The 25204-nt window shown below is 55.6% G+C and overlaps 8 protein-coding genes across 8 annotated transcripts; 5 read left to right on the top strand and 3 right to left on the bottom strand.

Annotated features, from left to right (window-relative positions):
• Positions 1-1544: 1544 nt before the first annotated feature.
• Positions 1545-4805, top strand: GLRG_00599 (glycosyl hydrolase family 47; the record flags this gene model as incomplete). Its single annotated transcript, XM_008091284.1, has 2 exons — positions 1545-1706; positions 1764-4805. The coding sequence occupies 2 exons, from the start codon at positions 1545-1547 to the stop codon at positions 4803-4805; spliced, it is 3204 nt and encodes a 1067-aa protein (XP_008089475.1).
• A 747-nt stretch (positions 4806-5552) lies between these two features.
• On the top strand, positions 5553-6695 carry GLRG_00598 (mismatch-specific thymine-DNA glycosylate; the record flags this gene model as incomplete). Its single annotated transcript, XM_008091283.1, has 1 exon — positions 5553-6695. The coding sequence occupies one exon, from the start codon at positions 5553-5555 to the stop codon at positions 6693-6695; it is 1143 nt and encodes a 380-aa protein (XP_008089474.1).
• A 364-nt stretch (positions 6696-7059) lies between these two features.
• Positions 7060-8065, bottom strand: GLRG_00597 (uncharacterized protein; the record flags this gene model as incomplete). Its single annotated transcript, XM_008091282.1, has 2 exons — positions 7060-7624; positions 7692-8065. The coding sequence occupies 2 exons, from the start codon at positions 8063-8065 to the stop codon at positions 7060-7062; spliced, it is 939 nt and encodes a 312-aa protein (XP_008089473.1).
• Positions 8066-9951: 1886 nt separating this feature from the next.
• Positions 9952-11335, top strand: GLRG_00596 (uncharacterized protein; the record flags this gene model as incomplete). The annotated part of the gene is made up of 2 exons (XM_008091281.1): positions 9952-10040; positions 10120-11335. 2 exons carry the CDS (start codon positions 9952-9954, stop codon positions 11333-11335), a joined length of 1305 nt encoding a protein of 434 aa, XP_008089472.1.
• A 206-nt stretch (positions 11336-11541) lies between these two features.
• GLRG_00595 (LMBR1 domain containing 1) lies at positions 11542-13326 on the bottom strand (the record flags this gene model as incomplete). The annotated part of the gene is made up of 1 exon (XM_008091280.1): positions 11542-13326. The coding sequence occupies one exon, from the start codon at positions 13324-13326 to the stop codon at positions 11542-11544; it is 1785 nt and encodes a 594-aa protein (XP_008089471.1).
• A 588-nt stretch (positions 13327-13914) lies between these two features.
• On the top strand, positions 13915-18472 carry GLRG_00594 (CPSF A subunit region; the record flags this gene model as incomplete). Its single annotated transcript, XM_008091279.1, has 5 exons — positions 13915-16009; positions 16076-16392; positions 16445-16618; positions 16674-17919; positions 17985-18472. The coding sequence occupies 5 exons, from the start codon at positions 13915-13917 to the stop codon at positions 18470-18472; spliced, it is 4320 nt and encodes a 1439-aa protein (XP_008089470.1).
• A 654-nt stretch (positions 18473-19126) lies between these two features.
• Positions 19127-19937, bottom strand: GLRG_00593 (uncharacterized protein; the record flags this gene model as incomplete). The annotated part of the gene is made up of 2 exons (XM_008091278.1): positions 19127-19471; positions 19524-19937. 2 exons carry the CDS (start codon positions 19935-19937, stop codon positions 19127-19129), a joined length of 759 nt encoding a protein of 252 aa, XP_008089469.1.
• Positions 19938-24011: 4074 nt separating this feature from the next.
• On the top strand, positions 24012-25078 carry GLRG_00592 (uncharacterized protein; the record flags this gene model as incomplete). Its single annotated transcript, XM_008091277.1, has 2 exons — positions 24012-24360; positions 24414-25078. 2 exons carry the CDS (start codon positions 24012-24014, stop codon positions 25076-25078), a joined length of 1014 nt encoding a protein of 337 aa, XP_008089468.1.
• Positions 25079-25204: the final 126 nt, after the last annotated feature.

The raw sequence follows: 25204 nt of genomic DNA, 5'->3' as shown, positions 1-25204 counted from the left end.
TGAAGTCGTGGCCCCCAGAACTGGCCTGGCAGTGTGCCAGGCAGTGCGCGGCCAGTTTGGGCGGCCATTTCTGGTTTAATCATAGACACCCCGGGGTGATACCCCACCGTGACTCAAGCGACAAACATGGACGTCACATGGATTCCAAGAGAGAGGTATTGAGGTGGTCCGATGTATGCCGAAGACCATTTCCCTCTGATGCTGCCTAGAGACTGGAGGGTTTGATCGAAACGACTCGGCAATGTGGAGGCGGCTGCCTTGGACCTTGCTGCAGGTCGACCCATCATCACGCCCAGGGCCATGAAGTCAGTGTACTTTGTGTAGATGTACCTTTTGACCCTGCTCGAGAGCCCGTGGATCAACAAAGTGTAGCATCGTCGACGGCTGTTTGCGCTTATGCGACGCGTCTAGGGCTTGTGGCCGTAAGCGCTTGGAGACATCATGGCTTTTGATGAGGTTGGTTACGAAGGATTTTGGCGCTGTGGAGTGGGAAGGGAAGCTTCGATTAGCGCGCCCGAGCGCACTGGCCGCACTTTGTTCTAAAGTTCAAGACGATAATAAGACTGGGCGATAAAGAAGATAAGCAACTAAGGTGGGCTTGAGAATGTCTTGGTAATATCTGCGTCCTTGTCACACACGGCTTTAGTACCAGATTTCCATCGCCGTTGAAATTTTTGTATTTAATGAATCTCTTTCTATGCTTTCTTTCATTAACCCGAACGCTTTCTTTTTTCTTTTTTTATCTTCAAACTGTTGCCTCCCCGTGGATAATCCATCTCACTGAGGGCGGCCAGATAATCATGACGTGACTGCAGAGGAGCAGCAAACAAGTGGCCAATTTCAAGAATCGCATCCCCTTCTTGACCTCGAAGCTTCCCTCTAGGTTTTGGGTACAGGTACTAGACAGGCGTGGAATCTGCCTGACGACCTGCAATCACTATGCGCCTAGGCCTGGAGGAGAGATCAATCCACAACATGGTGGCTGCCATTCTCTCCTTCGAATAATGTTACCTAGCAACGGCTACTGTTCACCATCTGAGTTCGCGGTGCGAACTGCCTCCCTTATTCAACGAAGACCCGTATTTGATTGAATCGATAAAAGATATGCATCTGATGTATATTAATCGTTTCCATCTAGAAGTATACGATGCCTACGGCGACAGCCTCAAGACGCTTTCGTCCCGTCTCAGGAAGTTTAGGTGCAGCGTGCAAAGGGCCGCCTCTTGGCTGAGTCAGCAGCTCCACCAATCGGGGGAAGATGACAGACATCGCATCCCACTTCAGGATTCATGTCAGGGAGGCACGAGACCTACCAAAGGGAAACCATAACTCCCGATCAACGCTCCTTTTTTTATTCTTCTACTGTCAGTTCGTTACTGGTGATTTTATGTTTCTGCCTTGAATCATCGCCTGTCGAATGGTTCACCCTTCCATGACGACCGCTGTCCTTAGTCGCGCATAAATCGAGAGGCATCTGCCGCTGGCAGCCCGCTGATTGATGGGAACCCTGCCTAGCGCCGAGATTCCGAGTAGATAGCATCATCATGCTATCACAACTTCTTGTTTTGGCTCATCTGTGTCTGTTATGGCCTCTGGCCGTGTCCGCGATTAGCCCTGCCCGCCTCGCCGAACTGCGCAATGCAACCACACAGGTCTTCCACCATGGCTGGGACAACTACATGCGCATCGCATTCCCGGAAGACGAGGTATGTTTTCGCAAGGCCTTCTGAGCATGTCATTATCGAACTGACTTTCGTTTGTAGCTGCGCCCAATCTCCTGCACCCCATTGACGCGCGATCCCGCGAACCCCGCAAACTACGACCTCAACGATGTCCTTGGGAACTACTCTCTCACCCTCATTGACAGCCTTTCGACTTTGGCGATCCTTGCAGGGACTCCATCCGATCATAATACTGCCGTATGGGCTTTGCAGGAGTTCCAGCAGAGCGTGTCAGCTTTCGTCGAATACTATGGAGATGGTAGACGAGGCCCTTCCGGGCAAGGCCGAAGAGCACGGGGATTCGACCTTGACAGCAAAGTACAGGTCTTTGAGACGGTCATCAGAGGGGTAGGCGGTCTGCTGAGCGCACATTTGTTCGCTGTGGGAGAGCTGCCGATACCGGGCTACAACCCAGGTCAAGTCTCGAATCAGGACGAGGACGAGGACCCGCTGGAACTGCGCCCAATATCTTGGCCGAACGGTTTCAAGTATGATGGTCAACTTCTCAGGCTAGCGTTGGACCTCGCGGAGAGACTTCTGCCTGCCTTCTACACGAAGACCGGCCTACCATATCCGAGAGTTAACCTTCGACACGGCATTCCGTTCTATGTAAATTCTCCGCTACACAAAGTCTCCCGCGATGACCCGGACTCGCCTCGAAATACGAACGAGAAAACGGATACATGCAGTGCTGGCGCAGGGAGTCTTGTATTGGAGTTTACCGTCCTCAGCCGACTTACCGGAGATCCGAGGTTTGAGCAGCTGGCTAAGAGGGCGTTTTGGGCAGTCTGGAAAGCCAAAAGCGAAATTGGCCTCATCGGGAATGCCATCGACCCTGAAAAAGGTGAATGGGTCAGCTTCGACTCTGGCATAGGTGCTGGCGTCGACAGCTTCTTCGAATATGCTCTGAAAAGCCATATTCTGCTGTCGGGCCATGAACTCCCCAACGTTACAATATCAGAGCCGCCCACAGACCGACAGTGGCTCGATCCTAACACTTTGCACGATACACCATTGACGCCGGAGGAGAACTCTGCGGGGGCTTTTCTGGAGGCGTGGCACCACGCACATGCAGCAATCAAGCGTCATTTGTACAACGATGCGCATCATCCGTATTACATGACGGGCCACCGGACCCGTGGGTACGCCTTCACGAGCTGGATCGACAGCCTTGCAGCATTCTATCCTGGTTTGCTTGCCATGGCTGGCGAGGTCGAGGAGGCTGAGGAAGCCAACTTGCTATACACCGCCCTCTGGACCCGCTATGGTGCTCTGCCTGAGCGATGGTCTGTCCGCGATCGACAGGTTGATTCCGGCATTGGCTGGTGGCCCGGTCGGCCCGAGTTCATCGAGTCAACCTATTATTTGTATCGTGCTACGAATGACCCCTGGTACGTGCATGTTGGGGAGATGGTCCTAAGCGACATCAAGAGACTGTGTTACACAAAGTGCGGTTGGTCCGGGCTCCAGAACGTCGACACAGGGGAGAAGGCCGACCGCATGCAAAGCTTTTTCCTGGGAGAAACCACCAAGTACCTGTACTTGCTTTTCGACCCAGACCATCCTCTAAACAAGCTTGACGCTGCTTATGTCTTCACGACCGAAGCGCATCCTCTAATCATTCCTCGACGAAGGACGAAGCCGAAAAGAAAGCAGAAATCCAACCGGCAGGCCAGGAGCGTCGACGTCTACTACGACGAGAACTTCACAAACACTTGCCCTGCACCAACAAAGCAAGTCCCCCTAACAGGATCTGTTCTGGCCGCACGACCAGACGTCTTCCACGCGGCAAGCTTCGTCAACCTCCACACCATATCCAACCCGCGGAGTGGGGTGGAGCTTGTTCCTGCCGGCAAGGGAAGTAACGGCTCGATCTCCAGATACAAGGCAAATCACACATTCTTTCCTTGGACGTTGCCACGATCTCTCATTCCCGACAACGGTACTTGCGCAGCATTGCCATTCAAGCCCACGCTCATCATCGAATTCCCTTCTACTGTACAACAGGGCAGTGTTGGCAGTGCTTTCAACAACCTCTTTGCGAACACTGCAGCCTTTAAAACACCGGTGGGCGTCAGAATATCTGCCCTGAGCGGACTGAAGGTCTACTTCGTCCAGGAGGATACGTTTGACTCTGCATACGACCATACCTGGCGAGTTACGCAAGTGAACCACCTGCCTCTGGGGCGGGATGAACCAGTCCACATTGACGCAGATCTCCTGAAAGGCATCTCCGACCCTCTCTTCAACCGCGTCCGTTATAACGGATTCATTGAGCTCATTATGATGCACGGAGAGCCAGAAGAGCATAATGCCAGCGCTCCGGTCCCTGCTGAGGGGCTGGAAGTCGATATTGGCGATTTCGACAACCAGGTTCAGCTCACCGAAGAGGCCAGGCCTGAACTGGCGGATGACCAAGCTGCGGACAAGGGCATGAACACGGCCTACAGGTCCATGCTCAAGTCCATGATCCGCGCTGTCACATCGGTCTTTGATCCCGCCAACACGCCGGCGCCTCTTCCAGCAGGAACCCAGGCGAAATTTCATGTTGAGAGTTACATGGGGGCTTTGGCCGTGGGCAAGGGAGCTGTCCCGCTACCTGATGTCCCTGATGCGTCCATCCCCGCCGACGATGCCGCTCCGACCCTTCAGTGGCAGACGGTCTACCGTGCAGGGTTTGGCTGCGATGGCAGATTGCCGGACGAGGCACCCCGCCATCACCAAGTCATCGTCATGCGCCGCGGGGGCTGCTCTTTTAGCGAGAAGATAGCCAACATACCCTCATACACGCCCTCAGCGCGCTCCCTACAGCTCGTCATTATCGTGGATGAGGACGAGCTCGAGAACGACTATGTCTTCAGTGCCCCGGACATGTGGGAGTATGAAATGATCAAGCCTCATCTGGACGTGGAACAGATTACGCCGGCGGGACTGCGGCGGCCGCACCCCATTGCCATGGTGATGATCCGCGGCGGCGGTCCCGAGGCGTACGAGAAATTCGGAAACGCGCTGGGTGTGGGCGTCCGCAGAAAGTATTTTATCGAGACACAAGGACGGAGGGTGGACAATATCATTGTCTTGTGAAAGAAGTTGAAGAAGGGCAGTGTTGAGTGCTGGGGCGACGGTTGTTTCTCGTCAAAGGTTCATCCAATTTCCGGGCGCATAGCGTAACAGAGTATATATGGGTTTGGAACCAGGGTGCATGATGGATACCACTTGAGGAGTTTAAGAACCGCGTCTTCCCTTGGTATAGAATTGCAATCTCGTATTGTGGTCTCCGTGGTCAACTGCGAACTGCCAGTTCAATTATAGAAAGATATAATCAGTGACGTGGTGATCGCTCTCCTTGTTCGCGAGAAATCGCCGTCATCTGGGGGCAATTTTCGGGTCCTTGAACCACAACAATTCGGTTGACGTCCCGACTACGAAAGAAGTCACGGAAGTATCCGTAGAAGTACCCAGGTATGTACCTAGCTGCATTTCCAAGTCTATGTTTTGTGGGTCCCCGATGTCAACGCAGGACCCTGAATCAACTGCGTAACGAGACCTTCCCCTGACTAGGTAGGTAGGTAGGTAGGTAGTTAAACCTAGGTGCGGTGGCAACTTTAGCTGGTGGCGGAAAAGATATCCAGCCCAGATATCTCACCTAGTAAACTCAATTTTCAGTTCGCCTCAAACCCACAAACCAATACCCCGTCCCAAGACCGTTGGCTGCTTCACTGTCTGGAGCCTAGGTACCCTACGCTGTCGGGACGGCAGTCCAACTTGGGTCTTTAACCCCCCACCAAAGTCGCCCCCCGGAGAGTGAATCCCGAGTTGGGACTCAGAGTCATGGAGTCCCCGTTCTTTGACCGAGAGCCCAGGCCCCAGGCCGCAAGCTTTCGAGGGCGCCTGCAGCTGCAGGACTACATGTTCAGTGCGGCGACGACGTCCGCGCCACCTGGCGGGGGAGCAGCCGGAACACCCGCGACAGCCGCAAGTCCAGGTCTCCCATCCCCATCCCCGACGCCGCTTCGCCGCAGTCCCCGGAAGTCAACCGCACTCGGGCCCGTCCCGTCTCCGAACCGCGTTAGCAAGCACCGCAACGCCTCCGGCAGGAACAACAGCAACAGCACCGCCGCCGCCACCGCCATCAAATCCGCGGCATCAACGCCGGAGCCCTCCCAGAAGACGCCTCCGCCCCCGGCCTCCGGCGTCCTCTCGCCCAAACCCGAGCCCCCGGACTCGGACTCCATTGACCTCGCCCTCGTCCCAGCAAACATCACCCCGCCCGCCGGGAACGCCAAGCCGAAACGCAGGCGGAAAGCGGCAGGCTACGCCCCGCCCTCGACCTACGCCCACCTCCCGCACCTGACGGACATCCTTGCCCCTGGCCTCCTAATCCTCTTCGTGGGCCTGAACCCAGGCCTCCGCACCGCCGCCCTCGGCCACGCTTACGCCCACCCCTCCAACCTCTTCTGGAAGCTCCTCCACTCGTCGGGCATCACCCCGCGCCTGTGCGCGCCCACCGAGGACCGCGATCTGCCGCGGCTCTACGGCCTGGGGAATACTAACATCGTCGCCCGCCCGAGCCGCAACGGCGCGGAGCTGTCCAAGGCGGAGATGGACGAGGGCGTGGATGTGCTGGAGGACAAGGTCCGGGGGTGCCGGCCCGAGGTGGTCTGCATCGTCGGCAAGGGCATCTGGGAGAGCATCTGGCGGGTGCGGCGGGGGAGGGGAATCCGGAAGGAGGAGTTCCGGTACGGGTGGCAGGACGAGAGGGAGGACATGGGTGTCGTCGTCGCAGCGAAAGGGGGAGATGCGGCCGCCGACGGTGCGTCGCCGACGGCTTGGGCCGGGGCCAGGGTGTTTGTGGCGACGAGCACGAGCGGGCTGGCCGCTACGCTTCGTCTGGCGGAGAAGGAGAGGATTTGGAGGGAGCTGGGGGAGTGGTGTGAGAGGAGGCGGGCTGAGAGAGGTGCAGAGGCGTCGTGAGTATTACGCAGAGTGCTGTTATCATTGTATGAAAGAAGCGTGGGTTGAGCAATTGTCCAAGAGCTTGCAACCATAATATGACAAATCATCATCGCCACAACTATTGCACGGTATTGAGAAATCCATAGGGGCATTAATAGTATCTGTTTCTGTTTACCTTTTAGGCATTGTTCCAAACTTCCGTTTCCTTAGAGTAGCAATTCCTACTCTATTCAAGAGCACAAACCACAGTGAGTGAGCTTCAGTGGGGTATCGTTGCTCATAGCCAAAAAGGCGAAAAAATGGTATTGCCAATCCATATGTGCGTTCCAACCGTTATAATGTACACCGTCATCGTTTAGCATTTTCATAGGTGAGGGGGGAGTTACGCAGCGAACACGGTCGCCAGCACAACCGCAGCAACAGGCCAGAAACCAAGCGTCTCCACAGCGGTCCGGAAGGCGGCGGAACCAACCTCGTCGGTGCCGCCGGACGCGGTCGTGCCGCTGGGCAGGGTGCCATTGATTAGGATAGTCTCGGTGCCGTTGACCTCGCCGATGTTAACAACGGACTTGTTCAGGCCGTCGTAGCTTCCGTTGCCGAGCAACGAGTTCATGTAATCGGTGGCGTTGTTTTCTTCGCAACCGCAGGGCAGGTCTTCGGCGCAACCGCACAGAACGGCTTTCGTCTGATTCTCGCGCGCGGTCTCGTTGTAGTAGCGGTAAGGGTGGCTGTAAGGATACATGTATGCGCCGGCAAGCCAGAGACCCGGCCAGAAGGCCAGAGCACCGCCTACCAAGACGAAGGGCAAAATGCTGCCTCTCGCCGCACCCGCCCTGTAGGGGACTGCCGCTCCACCTCCATAATATCTGCCACCACCGTAAGCCGGCGGTGGCCCACTGCCCGACCTCGTACTTCCGCCGGCGTTGTCGCCGGCACGACCTCTCGAACTTTGGGTATTGTTAGTGAGCCTGTTGTTGGGGGAGCCGGGCTGGGGCTATCCAAGGGACCGCATACCTAGAACTGCCGCCACCAGTGCCTCCTCTCGAGCCTCCGGAACCTGAACCACCATTTCGTGAGCTTGAGCCGGACCCGGAACCGGAGCTGGAACCGCCTGTGCTAGAGCCCCCAGAGGAACCACCAGAAGAACCACCAGAAGAACCCCCGGATTTACTGCCGCCTGAGCGAGACCCACCTGATGTACCTCCTCCGCGACCGCCACCTCCTCCGCCGCCCTTGCGCTTCCACAGCTTCTCATCTGACTGGGAGTTGTCGCGCTCAGCTTTGGGGGCAAGGAAAGCAACGTCTGATCCGTGAAGCCCAGTATCGACGGCCACAGCCCACGTGGGCACGCACAGCGTCAGCGCGACGACTGCGAGGTCTAGCCTCATTTCGCTTGGCGAATGTGAGAATGTTCGATTGCTCGATAACGTATGCGGAGGATCGCTGGGGGGGAGAGGTTCCACAAATTTGAGTTGTCGATGGGAGTAGGTGACTTAAGTGTGAATAACACAGAAGTTGAGTTTTGGATGACGGGGGTTAAGATTTCCGATAGTAGGAAAAGTTTAGAAAGCTCGTCGCAAAGATGGAGCGGAGCGGGAAGGAGGGCACTTTTGTCTCTCTGTTTCAAGGAAGGGCTGGGCTAGCCAGACGTGTCATACGCCAAGAGCTGAGCTGTGCTTTGATGTGTATGTACCCCTCCAAAACAGGGATGTTCGGATTTGATCAGACAATGTGTAATCGACTGGGTGGTTGCCACCGCCTAACTAGTTTAGTGTATGACGGAGGTCCAGGAGTAACGCGAGGCCCAATTGATGTGTGTGCTGCGTCGGTGTTCGCTCGCTGTCGTGCGACTGCACAATGAAGTCACCTCTGCAGAAAGGGATCTTGGGCTGTGGGCTGTGGGCTACCGGTAAGGTGGTGCAAGTCTGTTCGGAACGCAGGTAGGGGTTTTTTCTTTTGTCTTTTAGGTGGAGAATTTGAAGGATCGCCCAGTCGATGATGCAAGCAGGGTCTTTGGCTTATTTATTGTCTGACAGTTATGTATTTCGAGAGATGGTAATGGAGAAAGTGGAATGTATGACTGTGTATGGCCTTATTGTGTACATGTGCGACACTACGGGAGAACGCCTTGTAGTACTCGCACCTTGGCTTGAGCAGGTGGAAAGAAGGGTAATGGATGAGAGAATTGAATCCTTGGGCATTGTCGAATTAAGTATGTAGTCGGTATGTTTTTCCTTCCCTTCAATACAGCCTCGTTAGGCAGCCGAGGAGGGATCCTTCGTCAATGCCCGTCTTCATCCCGAGCTAAGTTGCTTTAAGGGGATGATTATCGCTGCCCTCAAGTCATTTTGAAGGAAGAGACCGGTGCGTTGGTGGCGTCTACAAGGCAGCCAGCGGTCTGCTACCGCTTGCGGGTAGGCGTGACCAACCCGGAGAGCAATGTGGAAAAGGAGCCCCGTCACTGGTATGGTCAATCATCTAGATGAAGCAGCACTTCAATACATTGCGATTGGCGTATTCGAAGGTAAACGTACCTAGTCAGATTGACGTAACTGCTCACCACAGTCGGGCAAAGGCCGGATCAGATAGCTTTTATGGGAAGACTTCGTTACGGGTGCGCCGGGCACAGGTTTCTGCCTAATCTGATGAAGTCACCCGGGGTGAAATTCGCCCTCCTCGCTTAGGTATTCAAGCTTAATCTGTGACTTGTCCCCCGTAGGATCGCAAAGGTAGGTACACAATAATGGCCGTCCACTGTCATGTGGCTAGGGACAATGCTGAGCTGAGGCTGTGCTGAAGGTGTCATTGGCTTGTACAGGGGCTGAGACATTGTCACATTTCCACGTCTTCTCAGCGTCAGCCCAGCATCGCCGCACCAGTCAAAGCAAAGTATCTTCCGAGTCTCACCTAATAGGCCACTTAACGACTGCCCCCCCGCTATTCGTACTTGTTATCTCATGCCAATAGGTAACAAGATCTCCGTACGACCCTCTTCCCCAGATCCTGCAGCTACCTTTTCGACCGTTCGTCCCCTGGATGCCTCGCGAGTTGCCTTGTACTACTGTGACCGGGCGTTCTCCATAACGCCGCCGCCTGTTGCAACGTCTTCGGAGACTCATCAAACTACTCATCGCCCGCTTTTGTTGTTTCCGCCTTGGCAAGGTGAGGGGTCGGCCACTCTCGCCTCGCATTCTTCGCCGTCTGACTGAGGCCTATCATCACTTCCACTCTTTGATTTCAATCCATTTCGCAAGTGGTCATCATTTCTCCAGGCATGAGCGGTCCCGACAAGAGCCTGCTCGACCGCCTAAGCGCGCTAAAGGGCGGCGGCAGCCCTGGGGTGTCATTGGACCGATCATCAAAGTAAATAATACCAAAAGAACTGCTTTCTCTGTGATTTCGCGAACCATGGCTAGAATACAACTGCTAAGGTCTTTCAAAGTGCCCTGAATATCTCTGTCACAGGCATTGAGTCAGCAAAGCCGGCTTCGAGAGAAGATGCGTTGGCGGCCAGGCTGCGGTCCTTGAGGAACACACCAGAGCGCGAGGACCATCCACCTCCACAGCCGCGCACCGCAAAGGTCACGGTGGACTCACATGGCGGTCATCAGGAGACCACAGGCACCCGCGGGAAGCCCGCAGGTTTACCACCCGTTTCTTCGTCCTCCAACCGGTGGTTCCACCCAAAGGAAGCGGCGGTGGCTGCACCGCCTCAGTCATCTTCGAGATCGCCCACGCCGTCGACCGCGCCGGCCCCGACAGCGACTCACGCAAAAACGGGGGGTGACGACGTCGATCCCCTCCTACAGACAGATGATCAAACCCTTGAAGACCTGCTCAACGACGAAGACCTCCTCGATGATTCTAGCCCACAAAGTCGGTGGCGTCCCGAACCCAAGGATGAGTCCGCCAAAGTGAATGCCCTTTTGGAAGAGCTCTCGAAGACTTCAGTGGCCCAGAAGGCGCGGTATGATGGAGAACGGGCACGCGATGATCACAGTGATGATGAGTCCGATGGCGAGGATATGAGCCGCGAGGTGGAAAACTTGCTCTCCCAGGCTTTCGACGAAGTGGGGTTGAGCCCCCAGCCCGAGGAAGTGCCCGAACCGGACAGAAGTCCTGGCCATGAGAGCCAAAAGGGCCCACGGGAGGCCCATAAAGGTGACGGAGACGGCGATGCCGGGCTCTCACTTCCATCCGTACCATCAACCCTTGCAGCGCCAACGGTAGGCGGCGACGGCGACGGCGACGGTGGCCTCTTGCTGCCCTCCGTTCCCTCTGGCACGCCACAGCACGACGCTGGGTCGGACTTTGATAACGACATTGCCGTTCGCATGGCTGCCCTGAGTAGCCTGGGCTCCTCGTCGGATGGCATGGGGCTTCCCTCGGTCCCTACGTTCCAGCCAGCCGATCGTGTGGTGAAGCGGCTGACCTCCAAAACGGGCTACACCGACGAAGACGCCGAAACATGGTGTGTAGTGTGTCTAGAGGACGCTTCACTGCAGTGCCTGGGCTGTGAGGACGTCTATTGCGCGAGGTGCTGGCATGAGATGCACCTTGGCCCCGCCGCGGCCTTCGACGACCGAACGCACAAGGCCGTCCGGTTCGTCAAACCCAAGAAGGAAAGTCAAAGGAGGGTCATGCTAGGAGCGTCATGAAGGAAGAAAAACAGCTTGAGCATTCTGTGTCGTTAACTCTGTATCGCAAATCCGATCCCTCCCGCCACCGTGTGCCATGCCCGTGATTCGATGCAAATTCCACGCTATCCCAAATCCTTCTCTGCATGCCATGTGATGCTTATTGTACAATCTTCGTGTATACGTAACACTATGCCTCTGACACTACAAAACCCCTTCCTACAGGATCAAGCCTCAGAAGAGCTGGCGCCGTTGTTGCCCCCCTGCGTGCCGTAGGTATTCTTTGAGGTTGTGCGTCCCGTAATGTCCTGCCATGTAGCTCCGAATCTCCGTCCGGTGCTTGCGAGCAGGCCCTCCTCCTCATCCTCCTCGGCGTCCTCGTCAAGCGCAGACATGTTGAGCTTGGGCGTGCGGAACAGTCCAGTCACAAAGACAACAAGGAAGATACCGAGGAAGACGAACTGGGCCCAGAAGTCCAAGACGCCAAAAAAGGGCCAGGTGATGGCGATTCGATTTAGGAACTCCGCCATGACCGAAGGTGTGCAGACTTTCAGCGCATCGGGGTCCAAAGCCTCGGAGCATTGAACAATATAGTCAGGCCTGCCCTTGCAGTTGGGCGTCTCGCCAACTTCATGAGGGGCTGTGCAGAACGTCTGCGTGCCGTAAATGGAGTATTGAGGGGCCACCATGTTGGCGATAGCATAGTTGATGGCCAGGATGATGAGAGCTAGCATAACCGTTGCGACAAGTAGGGCTTGAGGCGCGGTACGTCCTCTGCGAATCTGGAAGATGCGAACCCAGAGGAATCGGATACCGACGGCGGCGATGCCCGAAATGGAACTGCTGAATAAAAACAATACGAGGAGAGCCATAAGGACGTAGTCGACCGGGAACGCCTTAGCCGACTGCGTGAAAATCCAGTTGATCGGTTGAAAGATGTTAATATGGCCCAGGATGTAGCCGCACTTCCCCTTACAGAAGGAGTTCTTCGCCTTGTCAATCCCAGTGATCAACATTGACACCCAGATCAGGACGGAAAGCAAGAGCAGCAAGATGCCACCAAGAAGTTTGATCGGCCGGAAGACGGCGCACAACTTGAGCCACACACGGTAGATAGTACTGCGGCCTTCCCCCGAAGCCTCAGCCGCCAACCTCTCTCGGCGAGTCAACGTCCGCTCCTCACGCACCAGGGCCTCGAGCTCGCGTCGGTCCTTGGAAGACATGCCCTCAGGGCGGCCAGCGTTGCGCATCTCTAGCTGGCGTTGGCGTTCCCGATTCTGCTCCAATGCCGATGCGGTGTTTTCCGTAAGTTGGGGTGCAGAGACGGAAGGTGCAGACTTGATGAAGGACATGGGAAGCAGCGCCAGTCCAGCCGCTGTGTAGATAACGTAGAGCAGAACTCCAAGAGTGACCAGCAGACCCAATGCGAAGGAGAGCGCCTTTTGCCCATTGTTCTGGGCGAGAATGCGTTTGAAGTAATCCAAGTCCCAGTGAGCGCCGTTGTGGTCTCCAGCGGCTGGAACGAAGAAGCCGACCAGAAAGAGGACCACAACAAGGACAACAAAGACCAATGTGTATTTCAGCGCGCTGATGAGGCGGCTGCCGAATGACCGACCTTCCTCGACCTCAATCTCATCGTATTCCTCGTGCCAGAAGTAGGCGAATGGAATAATCAAGAGACACAGCAGGGCGTCAAAGCTGTACAGAGAATAGTATACGATGCGCAAAGTCTGGAGAATATCGTAGACCCGCTGTTCGGTAGCCCAGTCCTTCTTCACGCCAAGGGAGGCGTGTGTTGTCGACGAAATAAGAGCGATATCGACGGGAAGAAGGAGAACCGTTGCCAGAAGGGCTGTGAGACTGACGATGGCGACGGTACTGACGATGGCAGACCGCTCGCGGGGTGTTTGCCAGGTGAAGGTGGTGATGATAGCAGCTAGTAGACAGAGGACAACAGCTACAGCGTACGCCACCCAGATGAGGCTGGTTTGAAGGAGGCCTGCGTTGGCCATGGTGAGTTGCGGGTTTGCAGTGCCTGCGCAGTGAATCGCAATTCTTTAGCTGTAGTCTTTCTTCTGTTGTTGTTTTTGCGAAGAATTAATTGACCTGGAAGGGAGCTGTGGGAGGCGTCATTATTTGTTTCACTCCTTGATTCTCCTGCGCCGGATGAGCTTTAGCTTCGCATGCCTGAGGTCTATAGAGGTTGCACCGGGTGACGTAACTTGCGTCGAATAAGGCAGTTTGCTGATAGCTCTTGCTAGCGCCATAGGCTAAGGGAGTCTAAGAAGCCCCAGCTGTGTGTGCGCTGCAGCGCCCGAGTGCTCGTTGACGAGTCCTGAACGTCAGCACCAAGCTTGCCTTAGGTAAGAGCTAATGGTCTCCGGGGTGAGAGCATCGGCGGCTCTATTGTTCCGGAGAACCAGTTTCTACCAATCAGAAAACGCGACACGCTCAATGGGCTTTCTCCCGTTTCTAGAGCTCCTTGTAGATGGAAGGAGCTCTTGATTTTGCGATAGTCCTCCACGCTCCTACAACCACGATTTGAACCTTCAAACCAATGATAGCAGGCGGTCCATGGGCAATTGCCTGAGTCTGTCAAGATGCAGTGCTATACAGAGCTGACGCCACCGACCGGCGTGCAGTACAGTCTTAGCCTGCCATTTCTCTCAGCGCAAAGCAACAACCTGGTCGTCGCAAAGGGCTCTCTGCTGCAGATCTTCACGACAAAGACAATCTCTTCCGAGGTCGACACTTCGCAGACTCGGGAAAAACAGACCTCCAGGGCCGAAAACCCATACGACCGCCGATTGAATGACGATGACGGCCTCGAGTCTTCCTTTTTGGGCGGCGACGGCATGCTGGTTCGCGCCGATCGCGCCGTCAACACCAAGCTCGTGCTCGTTGCCGAATACCCAATCTTTGGTGTCGTAACGGGCCTCGCAAGAATTAAAATCCAACACTCGAAATCAGGAGGCGAGGCTCTCCTCATTGCTACAAGAGTTGCTAGACTGAGCCTGGTTCAGTGGAATTCCGAGAAACACGCACTCGAGGACATCTCTATTCACTACTACGAGAAAGAAGAATTGCAAGGCTCTCCTTTCGACGGCCCGCTGGCCAACTACCGAACACATCTTGCCGCCGATCCTGGCTCGCGATGCGCGGCCCTCAGTTTTGGCCCCAGATACATCGCCTTTCTCCCCTTCAAGCAAGCCGATGAGGACATAGATATGGATGACTGGGATGAAGATGTGGATGGGCCTCGGCCGGCAAAAGAGCCGCCAACAACAGCAGCCACAAATGGAACTAGCAACATAGCAGATGTACCATACTCAACATCATACGTCCTCCCTCTACCCCAGCTTGATCCCAGTCTCCTTCATCCTGTGTACCTCGCCTTCTTGCATGAGTACAGAGAGCCTACTTTTGGTATCATCTCCTCGACGCAACGGCGCTCCAACACCCTACCTCGAAAGGACCACTTCTCGTACAAGGTCTTCACTCTCGACCTGCAACAGAGGGCTTCAACCGCCATTCTCTCCGTCAACAACCTCCCGCAGGACCTCTTCAAGGTTGTCGCTTTACCAGGCCCCGTGGGAGGGGCCCTTCTAGTTGGCACAAACGAATTAATACACATCGACCAGTCCGGAAAGCCCAATGGCGTAGCTGTTAATGCTTTCACGAAGGAGACGACGAATTTTCCTCTTGCCGACCAATCCGATCTGGACCTGAGGCTCGAGCATTGCCACATCGAGCTTATGTCCGCCGAGAACGGGGAGTTGCTCATGGTGCTGAGCGACGGTCGCCTAGCCATCATCACCTTCAAAATCGATGGGCGCACGGTCTCAGGAGTCAGCGTCAAGCCGGTGGCAGCAGAAGTTGGCGGCAATATTGTGCAATGCAGCGTTTCAACCATTTCCAAGCTTAGTAGGAACGTCTTCTTTGTTGGAAGCACAGGCAGTGACTCTCTTGTTCTTGGCTGGACGCGGAAACAAGCTCAAAACGCACGGAGAAAAACCCGATTGGTGGACGACTCATTCGAATACGACCTCGAGGACGAAGATATGGATGACGGCGACGACGACGATCTCTACGGCGAGACGACAACAACGATGATTCAGCCTGGAGCGACGGCCAACGGAGTTTCCAAGGGAGGGGATCTGACGTTCCGTGTTCATGACTCTTTGCTGAGCATTGCTCCGGTCAAGGACATGACCTCGGGTAAACAAGCTTTCAACCCAGATAGTGAAGAAGCAAACAATTCGGTTGGTGTCGTGGCCGACCTCCAGCTCGCATGTGTCGTGGGCAGAGGCAATGCTGGGGCCGTCGCCATCCTGAACCAGAACATCCAGCCCAAGGTGATCGGCAAGTTCGAGTTTCCAGAGGCGAGAGGCTTCTGGACCATGTGCGTCCAGAAACCTGTTCCGAAGTCCCTGCAGGGAGACAAGGGGGCCAATGCAGCCGTTGGCAGCGAATTTGATGCCTCGTCTATATATGACAAATTCATGATTGTTTCCAAGGTTGATCTAGACGGCTATGAGACGTCAGACGTTTATGCTCTTACAGGCGCCGGGTTTGAAGCGTTGACAGGGACGGAATTCGACCCAGCTGCGGGCTTCACTGTCGAGGCTGGCACGATGGGAAAGCATATGCGCATTATCCAGGTTCTCAAGTCTGAAGTGCGCTGCTATGATGGAGGTTTGTTTCCTTGATCCCGTTTTCTTCTTGTTGTCGTTTTGAGCACCATCGCTGACTTTTAACAAGATTTGGGGCTCAGCCAGATTCTGCCAATGCTCGACGAAGAGACGGGTGCTGAGCCGAGGGTCGTCAGTGCCAGCATCGCTGACCCCTACCTTCTTCTGGTTCGAGATGATTCGAGCATCATGGTGGCCCAAATAGACAACAACTGCGAGCTGGAAGAGGTTGAAAAGCAGGACGATGCCATTCTGTCAACAAAGTGGCTTGCGGGATGTCTGTATGCGGACACGACAGGCCGGTTTGCCCCAGTTCAAACCGACAAGGGTACGCCAGAAGGCCAGAACATCTTTATGTTTTTGCTCAGCGCCGCGGGCGCTCTATATGTAAGCCAACCGTTTTCTCGACCGATATATATGCTTACTTGCCTTTTTCCAGATATATGCACTTCCGGATCTATCTAAGCCTGTCTACGTTGCAGCAGGCTTGACTTACGTCCCCCCTCTTCTCTCCGCCGACTACGCCGTCAGACGAGGCACCGTTCAGGAGACGTTGACTGAGCTCTTGGTGGCCGATCTCGGGGACACTACTACTACTTCACCATACCTCATCGTAAGTCCAATGCTCCAAGACACCTCACCAAACCTGCTAACGTTGTGCCTTAAAGCTTCGTCATGCGAATGACGACCTTACAATTTACGAACCCATCCGCCTTGAATCACAAGACAAGACTGTGGGGCTCTCAAAGACTCTACACTTCCAAAAGATCACAAACCCAGCCCTCGCAAAGAGTCCTGTTGAAGTTGCCGACGATGAAGCTAACGAGCAGCCGCGCTTTGTCCCACTCAGGCCCTGCCCCAACATCAACGGGTACAGCACCGTCTTCTTACCCGGCGCCTCACCATCTTTCATCATCAAGTCCTCCAAAAGCAGCCCGAAGGTTATTGGCTTGCAGGGTATTGGTGTTCGTGGCATGAGCTCATTCCACACCGAGGGCTGTGAGCGCGGCTTCATCTACGCCGACTCGGAGGGCCAGACCCGCGTCACTCAGCTGCCCGCCGACACCAACTTTACCGAGCTAGGTGTCGCGGTGCGCAAGATTCCCATTGGTGATAACGTCGGCCTGATCGCCTACCACCCGCCCATGGAGACGTACGCTGTCGCATGCAGCGTCTTGGAGCGCTTCGAGCTGCCAAAGGACGATGACTACCATAAGGAATGGGCCAAGGAGGCGACCACCAGTTACCCCCAGACCGAGCGAGGCATCATCAAGCTGATGAGCCCGACGACCTGGTCCGTCATCGACACCGTCGAGCTCGAGCCCCACGAGGTTGCCATGTGCATGAAGACACTCCACCTGGAAGTGTCCGAGGAGACCAAGGAGCGCCGCATGCTCATCACCATCGGCACTGCAATCAACCGCGGCGAGGACCTGCCCATCCGCGGCCGCATCCTCGTCTACGACGTTGTCCCCGTTGTGCCGCAGCCGGGTCGTCCCGAGACGAACAAGAAGCTCAAGCTTGTCGCCAAGGAAGAAATTCCCCGTGGCGCCGTCACTGGCCTCTGCGAGGTGGGCTCGCAGGGTCTCATGCTCGTCGCCCAGGGCCAGAAGTGCATGGTCCGCGGCCTCAAGGAAGACGGCACCCTTCTGCCCGTCGCCTTTATGGACATGAACTGTTACGTCACTGCTGTGCGTGAGGTACGCGGCACGGGCTACTGCCTCATGACTGACGCTTTCAAGGGCGTATGGTTTGTGGGGTACGCCGAGGAGCCCTATAAGATGATGCTGTTCGGCAAGAGCACCGGCAAGTTCGAGGTCCTGACGGCTGACTTCATCATCGCTGGGGATGAGCTACACATCGTCGTGTGCGACAAGGACGGCGTGATCCACGTGATGCAATTCGATCCCGAACGTAGGCTGATACCCGACCCCTGGTGCCTTCTTTATATAATCCATTGGCCTGCTAACATTCTCCAGATCCCAAATCGCTCCAGGGCCATCTCCTCCTGAACCGCGCTTCCTTCTCCGCGGCACCGAATCACCCTACCACTACACTCTCCCTCCCGCGAACTCCCGCCTCCACGGCCACAACGTCGGCAACTAAAAACCCGCCCACGACCCTCCTCCTCGCCTCCCCGACGGGCGCTCTTGCGTCCCTTACGCCCCTCTCGGAGCAGGCATACCGCCGCCTGACATCCCTCGCCAACAGCATCGCCGGCGCCCTCCCGCACGCGGCAGCCACGAATCCCAAGGCCCACCGTCTGCAGCCCCTCGATGCGCGCACCCCTGGCGTTGATACGAGCGCGGGGCGTAGCATCGTCGACGGCGCCCTGCTCGCGCGCTGGAACGAGCTCGGCGCCGGTCGCAGGTCTGAGGTTGCCGGCAAGGGTGGCTACGGCGACGTCCTCGAGGTTCGAGGCGAGTTGGAGGGCGTCCTTGGGTGGAACGGCATGGCGTTTTTCTAGAGATCGTGCCCGGCTCTTGGGCCGTCGAGAAGAATATACTAGTGACAGATGGATGGGAAATTTGAATCGAGAAGAGGAGCTGACTGTTTCGCTGATTCTGTGGATGCCTTTCGGCGAGACAACATCGGGTATGCTGATTTGCCAGGGGCTCCCATCAGGCGGAGCCGGATTCAGCTAGGTAGATTGAGCAAAACGAGGCGTTTATGAGCATGAACCATTCCGTGGTGTCTGCCAGCGTTTCCCCAGCGATCTACGTGAATTTTCACAAACTGGCCGAGCCACTGTTGTAAAACGGAGAAAATATCTCGCAGCTTCTGGATCTATTTGTAAGACTATGGAATCTCTTCCTCCTATCCTTGGGAACGCCTGGATTAAAGGTCCACTGCTCCTGATTCTCCGCGGAATAATACTGGAAACTCGATTCGAGTATCACCTCTCTTCCAAAACCAAACTCCGTGCCACGTTCTGTTTGAGCAATACATGTCTTTTCGTTTGACTGCTCTCTTTACTACTAGTACTCTTGCCAGAAGATAATGTAATTCAACTATTGCACCGATTGTTACGCATGTCGTGCAGGCGCCGTTGAAACATCATGCCATGGGCTCCCTTACGTTTCATGAAGGTATCGCGCAGCTTCGCGATGGCAACTATCACTCAGGCCGCGCCATGGTTCTTCCGCCGGATGCTGCCAAATCGGCGCTTCAGGCCTTCGCTCAGACGCTTTCCGGTGCTGTTCTGGCGACGGACATCGGCGCTATTCGATTGTCCATTACGGAACTCGGAAGGCCCGGGTCTGCCGTCGGCGGCATTGCTGAGACTACGTTGGCGAATCATCAACCCGTTCTCCTTACGCGACTGGGCATTGATGCCGGAACGCATCTCAAACTCTGCGGGGCTGTTGCCCAGAGACGCCTTGCGCAACCGCTTCTTCTCCTTGAGGTCTCTCTCGTAAGTATAGGAAGGCTCTCCCTTTCCCTTGAGATCATCAGGGTGGTACGGCTGTTGAGGATTAGCATGGAGCTTTGGCTGTTGTTGAGTTGGATTAACTCACAATTCCATCCCATCTTTTGTAGGCACCTCCCTTTGCATCAGGCTCGCGCATCAGATCAGCACCTTCTTCGTAGTTCATAACATTACCACTCATATCAGTACCACCTGAAGGAATGAGCCCGGTTCCTTGCAAAGGCACATGCTTAGTCAGAGAATCCTCAATGTACTCGCGAGGTGTGGCTTTCAGGGCCTCCATGTTGGACTCTCTCACGGCCTCAACGGGGGCGTACATCCTGTTGCGGTTACGGGATGCCAGTGTAGCATCGTAGGGACCGCCATGATGGTAAACGCCGCCGATGTTGTCGAGAGAATCAATGGTGTCCGTCATTGGCCCGTTTTTTCGCGTCCGCAGGTGGGGTGCGCGGTCTGCAGCACGCTGCTCACGCTTGATGATGTCGAGTGGTCGATGAGACATGTCGCCGGGAAATCTTTGATTCAACGAACCCGAGCGACGAAGACCACTGGGGGCGGGTTGGGTGTTTACGCTTTTGCTGCGTTGGATAGAGGAGTCTGGGTGAAATCCGGTATCCTCGGCAAGGGAGCGAGCGCGAGCACTGAAACTCCGCGTGACACTTGTGCTTGGTGGGAAGCGGTTTCTTGGAGATGAGGGGCTTGGAAGTCCGTTACTGCGGACGCTGCTACCACGGCCCAGGGGTCGATGTTGGGAAGAGGGCGATGCCGGTGATGCAGGCTCTCTGGACGGCGGCAGGGAAGCGTGTCTGTAAGTGGGTGAAAACGGGTTGGATGAGTGAAAGCTGGAACGAGTTGGGCTTGCCGAGGCAGGCGGGGTGGGATATGATGAGGTTCGGCTGTGGCTGGTATGGCTTCTGTTGCTGCTCTTGACTGGTTCTTTGCCCTTCTGCTGCTTCTTTTTCTGGGAGAAAGTCCGGAGTAGTGGATCGGGGTTTATGAAGGAACTTCCAGGACCTGTTTCCTGGCTGGGTTCGGGCGCTGTGAGAGGGTCGAGCAGATATGCTTTGGCCTAGATTGATTGTGTTAATTGATGGATTCAATGCGAGCGCAGTTCGAATCTGGGTGAGGGCCGAGTAATGAGGGGATGGATTATTCTATGAGCGACGAGAGGACGCGCATGCTTATGATGTGGAGAGGCCCGTATTGTTTACGTCGTCAATGGCTTAGCTGCAGTACGAATGGAAAGGCAGAGCTTGGAACTGTTCTTGGAAATCCAACCAGCTGGATGGCAATGACGCAAGAAGGGACTTTGAGCCGCTTCCGCGGCTTGGTGGCTTGAACCGTGCAGTGCAGGGGGAGCGATCTGTACCTTACCAGGCAGCTCACTCGAGCTGGCAGGGGTAGCATGGATTGGCTTGGATCGAATTACGAGGCCGGTCGGGCTGGGGCCGTTGGATGCTCTAGAGACCTAGTGCAACCCAATAGCTGAGAAGAATGGACGAGACGGGACGATCGGCTTCGACCGTGCTTGAAAACGCCCAGACTAGGCGGCCTGTTGGGCCTCGACTCGCTTAGGGGCCCGGCAGTGACGGAATATGGAAGGTCGGAGACAGGCTCAACGGGTCGCGATAAGGTGGCAGGTGTGACGGTTACGGAACCGGATATATGGAGAAGGTGAAGTAACAGAACAACGTGGGCGATGACGGAGATGACTGAGCATAATAATAACAGCAACCGGGCATTTGCTGCCCGCGCCGAGAGAGACGGGATGAGATAAGGTGGCATGGAAACCGGCCCAAAGACTTACCCACTGTTTGTCGGACCCATCCATGGCTGTTGACGTCGATGCGGCAGCACCACTAGATGGAGAATAGGTGGTGCAAGATGGTTTGTCGGCGGGGAGGGGAACGTTGTTAAACTGGATACGTCTTTGGCAGCTGACTGGATTGGTTGTCGGAGGCTGTGTCTCGTGAATTCCAGTACCCTTGGTTACTATGTAGGTAGTAATCGATGCGAGGTTGTAAGCCTTTTCGATGGAGTTGGTTCCCGGTCAGAGAATTAAGCAAAGCGCAGCGTAATGTAGACGGACGCAAGGTAGTCAGGTGATAGGAAACGCGACACACCAACGACAAGCGGAATGATGTGTGGAAACAGAGGCAATGCAGGAGGAAGACGAGAGTTGGGAAGAAGAGACGAGAAATGCGGAACAACAGAAAAGCAGGTGGCAGGGCCCTTTTGATGGCTTTCAAATCTGTAGCTTCGTCCATTGCTCTGTATGGTGGGATGAGTGAGGTGCCCGACGACAGGCACAGCTACCTAGTCCAGGCCCTTCCTAGACTCTTCAGACCCCGTCCTTGTCAAGCAAACCAAGCGCATGCTGTGATGGGGGATGGGTGCAATGCGAAAAGGGAAGAGATTACTGCACGCAACGCATAGGCTTCTGGGAACATGCCAGGATAGGAAGGGACCATCACGGGACCCGCGGTGACAGGGGCGGCCAAGCTTTCCATTGGTGATGTGTCTGTCTGTCTGGTGGTGTGGTGTGGTGTACTGTGTAGGTACTCATTTTCCCTCTTTGGTTTCTTTTCTTTCTCTCAGTACTCCGTATTCCATGGCGCAAAGACAAGGACCTCGAGTTGGGGAAGAGGGGTTTGGAATGGACCCGAGGGAGGGGAGAGCAGGGGACGCAAGTGGAGTGGAAGGGTAGGAGGAAGGAAGAAAGGGCCGGACTAGACGGGAGAAGGAAGAAAGGACCGGACTGGACTGGATAGGGACGCATGACCTAGGTGGTGTGAAGGAGGACCGTGGTCGACAACGGCAGGAACCCTACCTTACCTACCCTAACCACAGCTACGTACCTAGTAGTGTGTCATACCACCTAGGTAGGTATAAGATACCTTCCATGGAGGGCATTTGCTGTGTCTATCCGTACCTAGGTATGCCATCACCCGGAAAGAAAGCACGCAGGGAGATGGGGCTGCAAGCTGCCCCTCGTCCGATCCCCGAGTATATGTGCTGCCATCCTCATCCTGTTGGCTACCTGACCTCATGTGACGTAACGGTTTATCTGTTCCCAAGGGACTCCTGCTCTATTTTCCAAACCTTCGGTGATAGATAGTACTCCCGCTGTCCCTACCTGAGCGAGCGTCTTGACGATATTTTCTTTTCCATGTCCAACACGAGACCAACCTCTCGACACTCGTCTTTCAACTTCTTGGGTGAACCCTCACGTGCGATGGATGCCCTCCCCGTCAGCGGCCCCGCCGAGACGGACGCGATTCCTGCAGGGTCCTACCACTGCGTACACTACCGGTACCTGCTATGTACGTATGTACAGCAACCCCGATGACGGACCACAAGAGCGGACAAGAAACGAAACAATTGCCCGCTGTATTGACTTAAACCAGCCACGAACGGCTGAAAACCAGACACGCGGGCATTTTGGACCAGCCATTCAGCGCCCAACCGGTCTTGTCTGTCTTCGTGTTGGCTCATGGGTCTCAACGTCATACGGTCCATACCTAGATTGGAGGAAAAGAAAGAGAGAGAAAGAAACCATGTGTGTAGCCAGGGGAGAACTGATAGCCCTCGAACCAGAACACCACCTTGACCAGTCGCAAGACAATATAGAAGTGATGCAGCAGCAATAAGCAATAAATACATACTAGATAAGGTACGCAAGCGTGCCGGCACTTGGGTACAACAGGCTTTTAGCGAGCTGTGACTCGTCCACGTATGCGCCAGCTCCGCTTTTTGTTCTCTTTTTTGTCTCTGTTTTTTTCACAAACTTTGGCAGCATGGACCCGGGGCCTCTGGTGCCGCATTCACGGGGACTACGGGAAAGGGATCGCCCCACGTCCCATCACCCCTCTCCTCAGCGCAATGCCTGTCCCCGGCACCTGGCCGAAAACAAGTCGCCCGACCAGGTACACACTGTACACACGGCCACTCACCGCCGGTCAGTACGAGTCAGAGTCATGAGCTTAGAATAATCACTCCTGCCAGTGTTTCCTTGCGGTGGATGAGAGGAGATGAGCAATACTTCTCTCATTTACACCAACTGATACGAAAGTTCGGTACATTGAGTGACGCTGGGTCAGTCGGTCAGTAGTCACCGAGATGCCGGAACGTCTGGTGTTCTTTTCATTCTACTGAGACAGAGGGGCGCAGCTCTTCTCTTGTTGTGAGACGGCGCGCAAGTGGCCAGCGGGCAGGCAGGCTGCGTGCCTCGATGGACCTCGATCGAGATCCTGCTGGGAAGCTTCGCGCAAAGGCGCCTCCCCCAAGCATCTGTGCGGCTGATACACGTCCCGTCGACTTTCATCTTGCATCAACTGCCCTACATCATTTTGGACGTCTCGCCCATTGACAGCTGTTGAGCGCTTCTAGGCGATCAGGCGTCGTACGGGCTTTCAAAATCCGTACGATTGAGCATGTGGTTTGAGCAACCGGGTTGCCCGAAGCCTACTGGTCAGATACTCGCCGTGCAGACACAAAGGTCGCAGCGGATCTTCCCCTGCCGAGGCTACAAACATACCTTCCTAGGTATCTTAACCAACACCCCTGGCACCTAGCAATGGCTCTAGTGGACTACCACTCCTCCGACTCGGCTTCTGAGGCCGGCTCACCCCCGACCAAGCGTCGCAAAGGATCGAGTAGCAAGACACACGGGCCTGTGCAAGACGGCGACACTGCCGGCGCCGGTGCCGGCAAAGGCCAAACCAGCAAGACCGAGTCCGGCCGGACCAACGCCACGGGCGAAACCAACAGCATCTCGGGCTTGCCTCCTCTTCCGGACCAGTTCCATGATCTGTACGCCTCCACTGTCCGAACCAGCACCGCTGATGACCCCAATCTGCATCAAGGCCGCAAGAGGACCATTCCTCACATTGCTGGCAATTGGCCGTCTCACGTCTATATTGAGTGTGGGTTCCCGAGGCATCATGCCGTTTGATGCATATCGTCTGACTTACTGCAGGGCACCCGGACGCGGATCAGCACTCCCTTCTCACTAGCCTTCTAGACCAGATCAAGCCGCTTCTCGGCTCGCAGAAGATGTACCCGCTACTCACCTCCGACCTGAACGCCCCTCTGCCCCTCCACATCTCCCTCTCACGCCCACTGTCCCTGACCACGGCCCAGAAGGGTCCCTTCCTCTCGTCCCTAACATCCTCACTCTCCTCCGCCACGGGAGACTTCGCTCTCTCTCCACGGGGCGTCGGCTTCTTCAAGTCGCCCGATTCCGATCGGGCCTTCCTCATACTCCGCGTCGCGGACCCCGCCGCGTCGCGAGACAGCGCCAGCACCAGCGGCAAGAACCCGCATCTCCGGACGTTGTTGACGAGGTGCAACGCCGTCGCCCTGCGCTTCAATCATCCGGCCCTGTACCAGGTCCACGCGACCGAGCTTGTCGACGACGCGTTCCACGTGAGCATCGGCTGGACGTTCGGGCTGCCGCCGGAGGACGCGTGCCTGCAGACGTATGCCCTGCTGAAGCAACCAGAGTTCCGACTCATTCGGCAGTGGAGAATCGAGGTGGCGGGAGTCAAAGTCAAGATTGGGAACGTTGTCACAAACGTGCCCTTGAAAACCCCGTCAAAGGGTGGGAAGAAGAGCACCACTGAGGATGGGTTATACGACTGAGGGCTTGCCATAGTACTACGTCAATAGAATCCCCACGGACTGCTGATCTAGGTATGCAGCATCAGGCAAAGGAAACGGTTGTAATCATAATGAGAGGACGCTCGGGCCATCATCTGGGCACTGATA

This window comes from Colletotrichum graminicola (assembly GCF_000149035.1).
Source record: "Colletotrichum graminicola M1.001 genomic scaffold supercont1.2, whole genome shotgun sequence".
In the NCBI taxonomy this organism is placed as follows: domain Eukaryota; kingdom Fungi; phylum Ascomycota; class Sordariomycetes; order Glomerellales; family Glomerellaceae; genus Colletotrichum; species Colletotrichum graminicola.
This window is presented reverse-complemented; position numbering and strand designations above follow the sequence as displayed.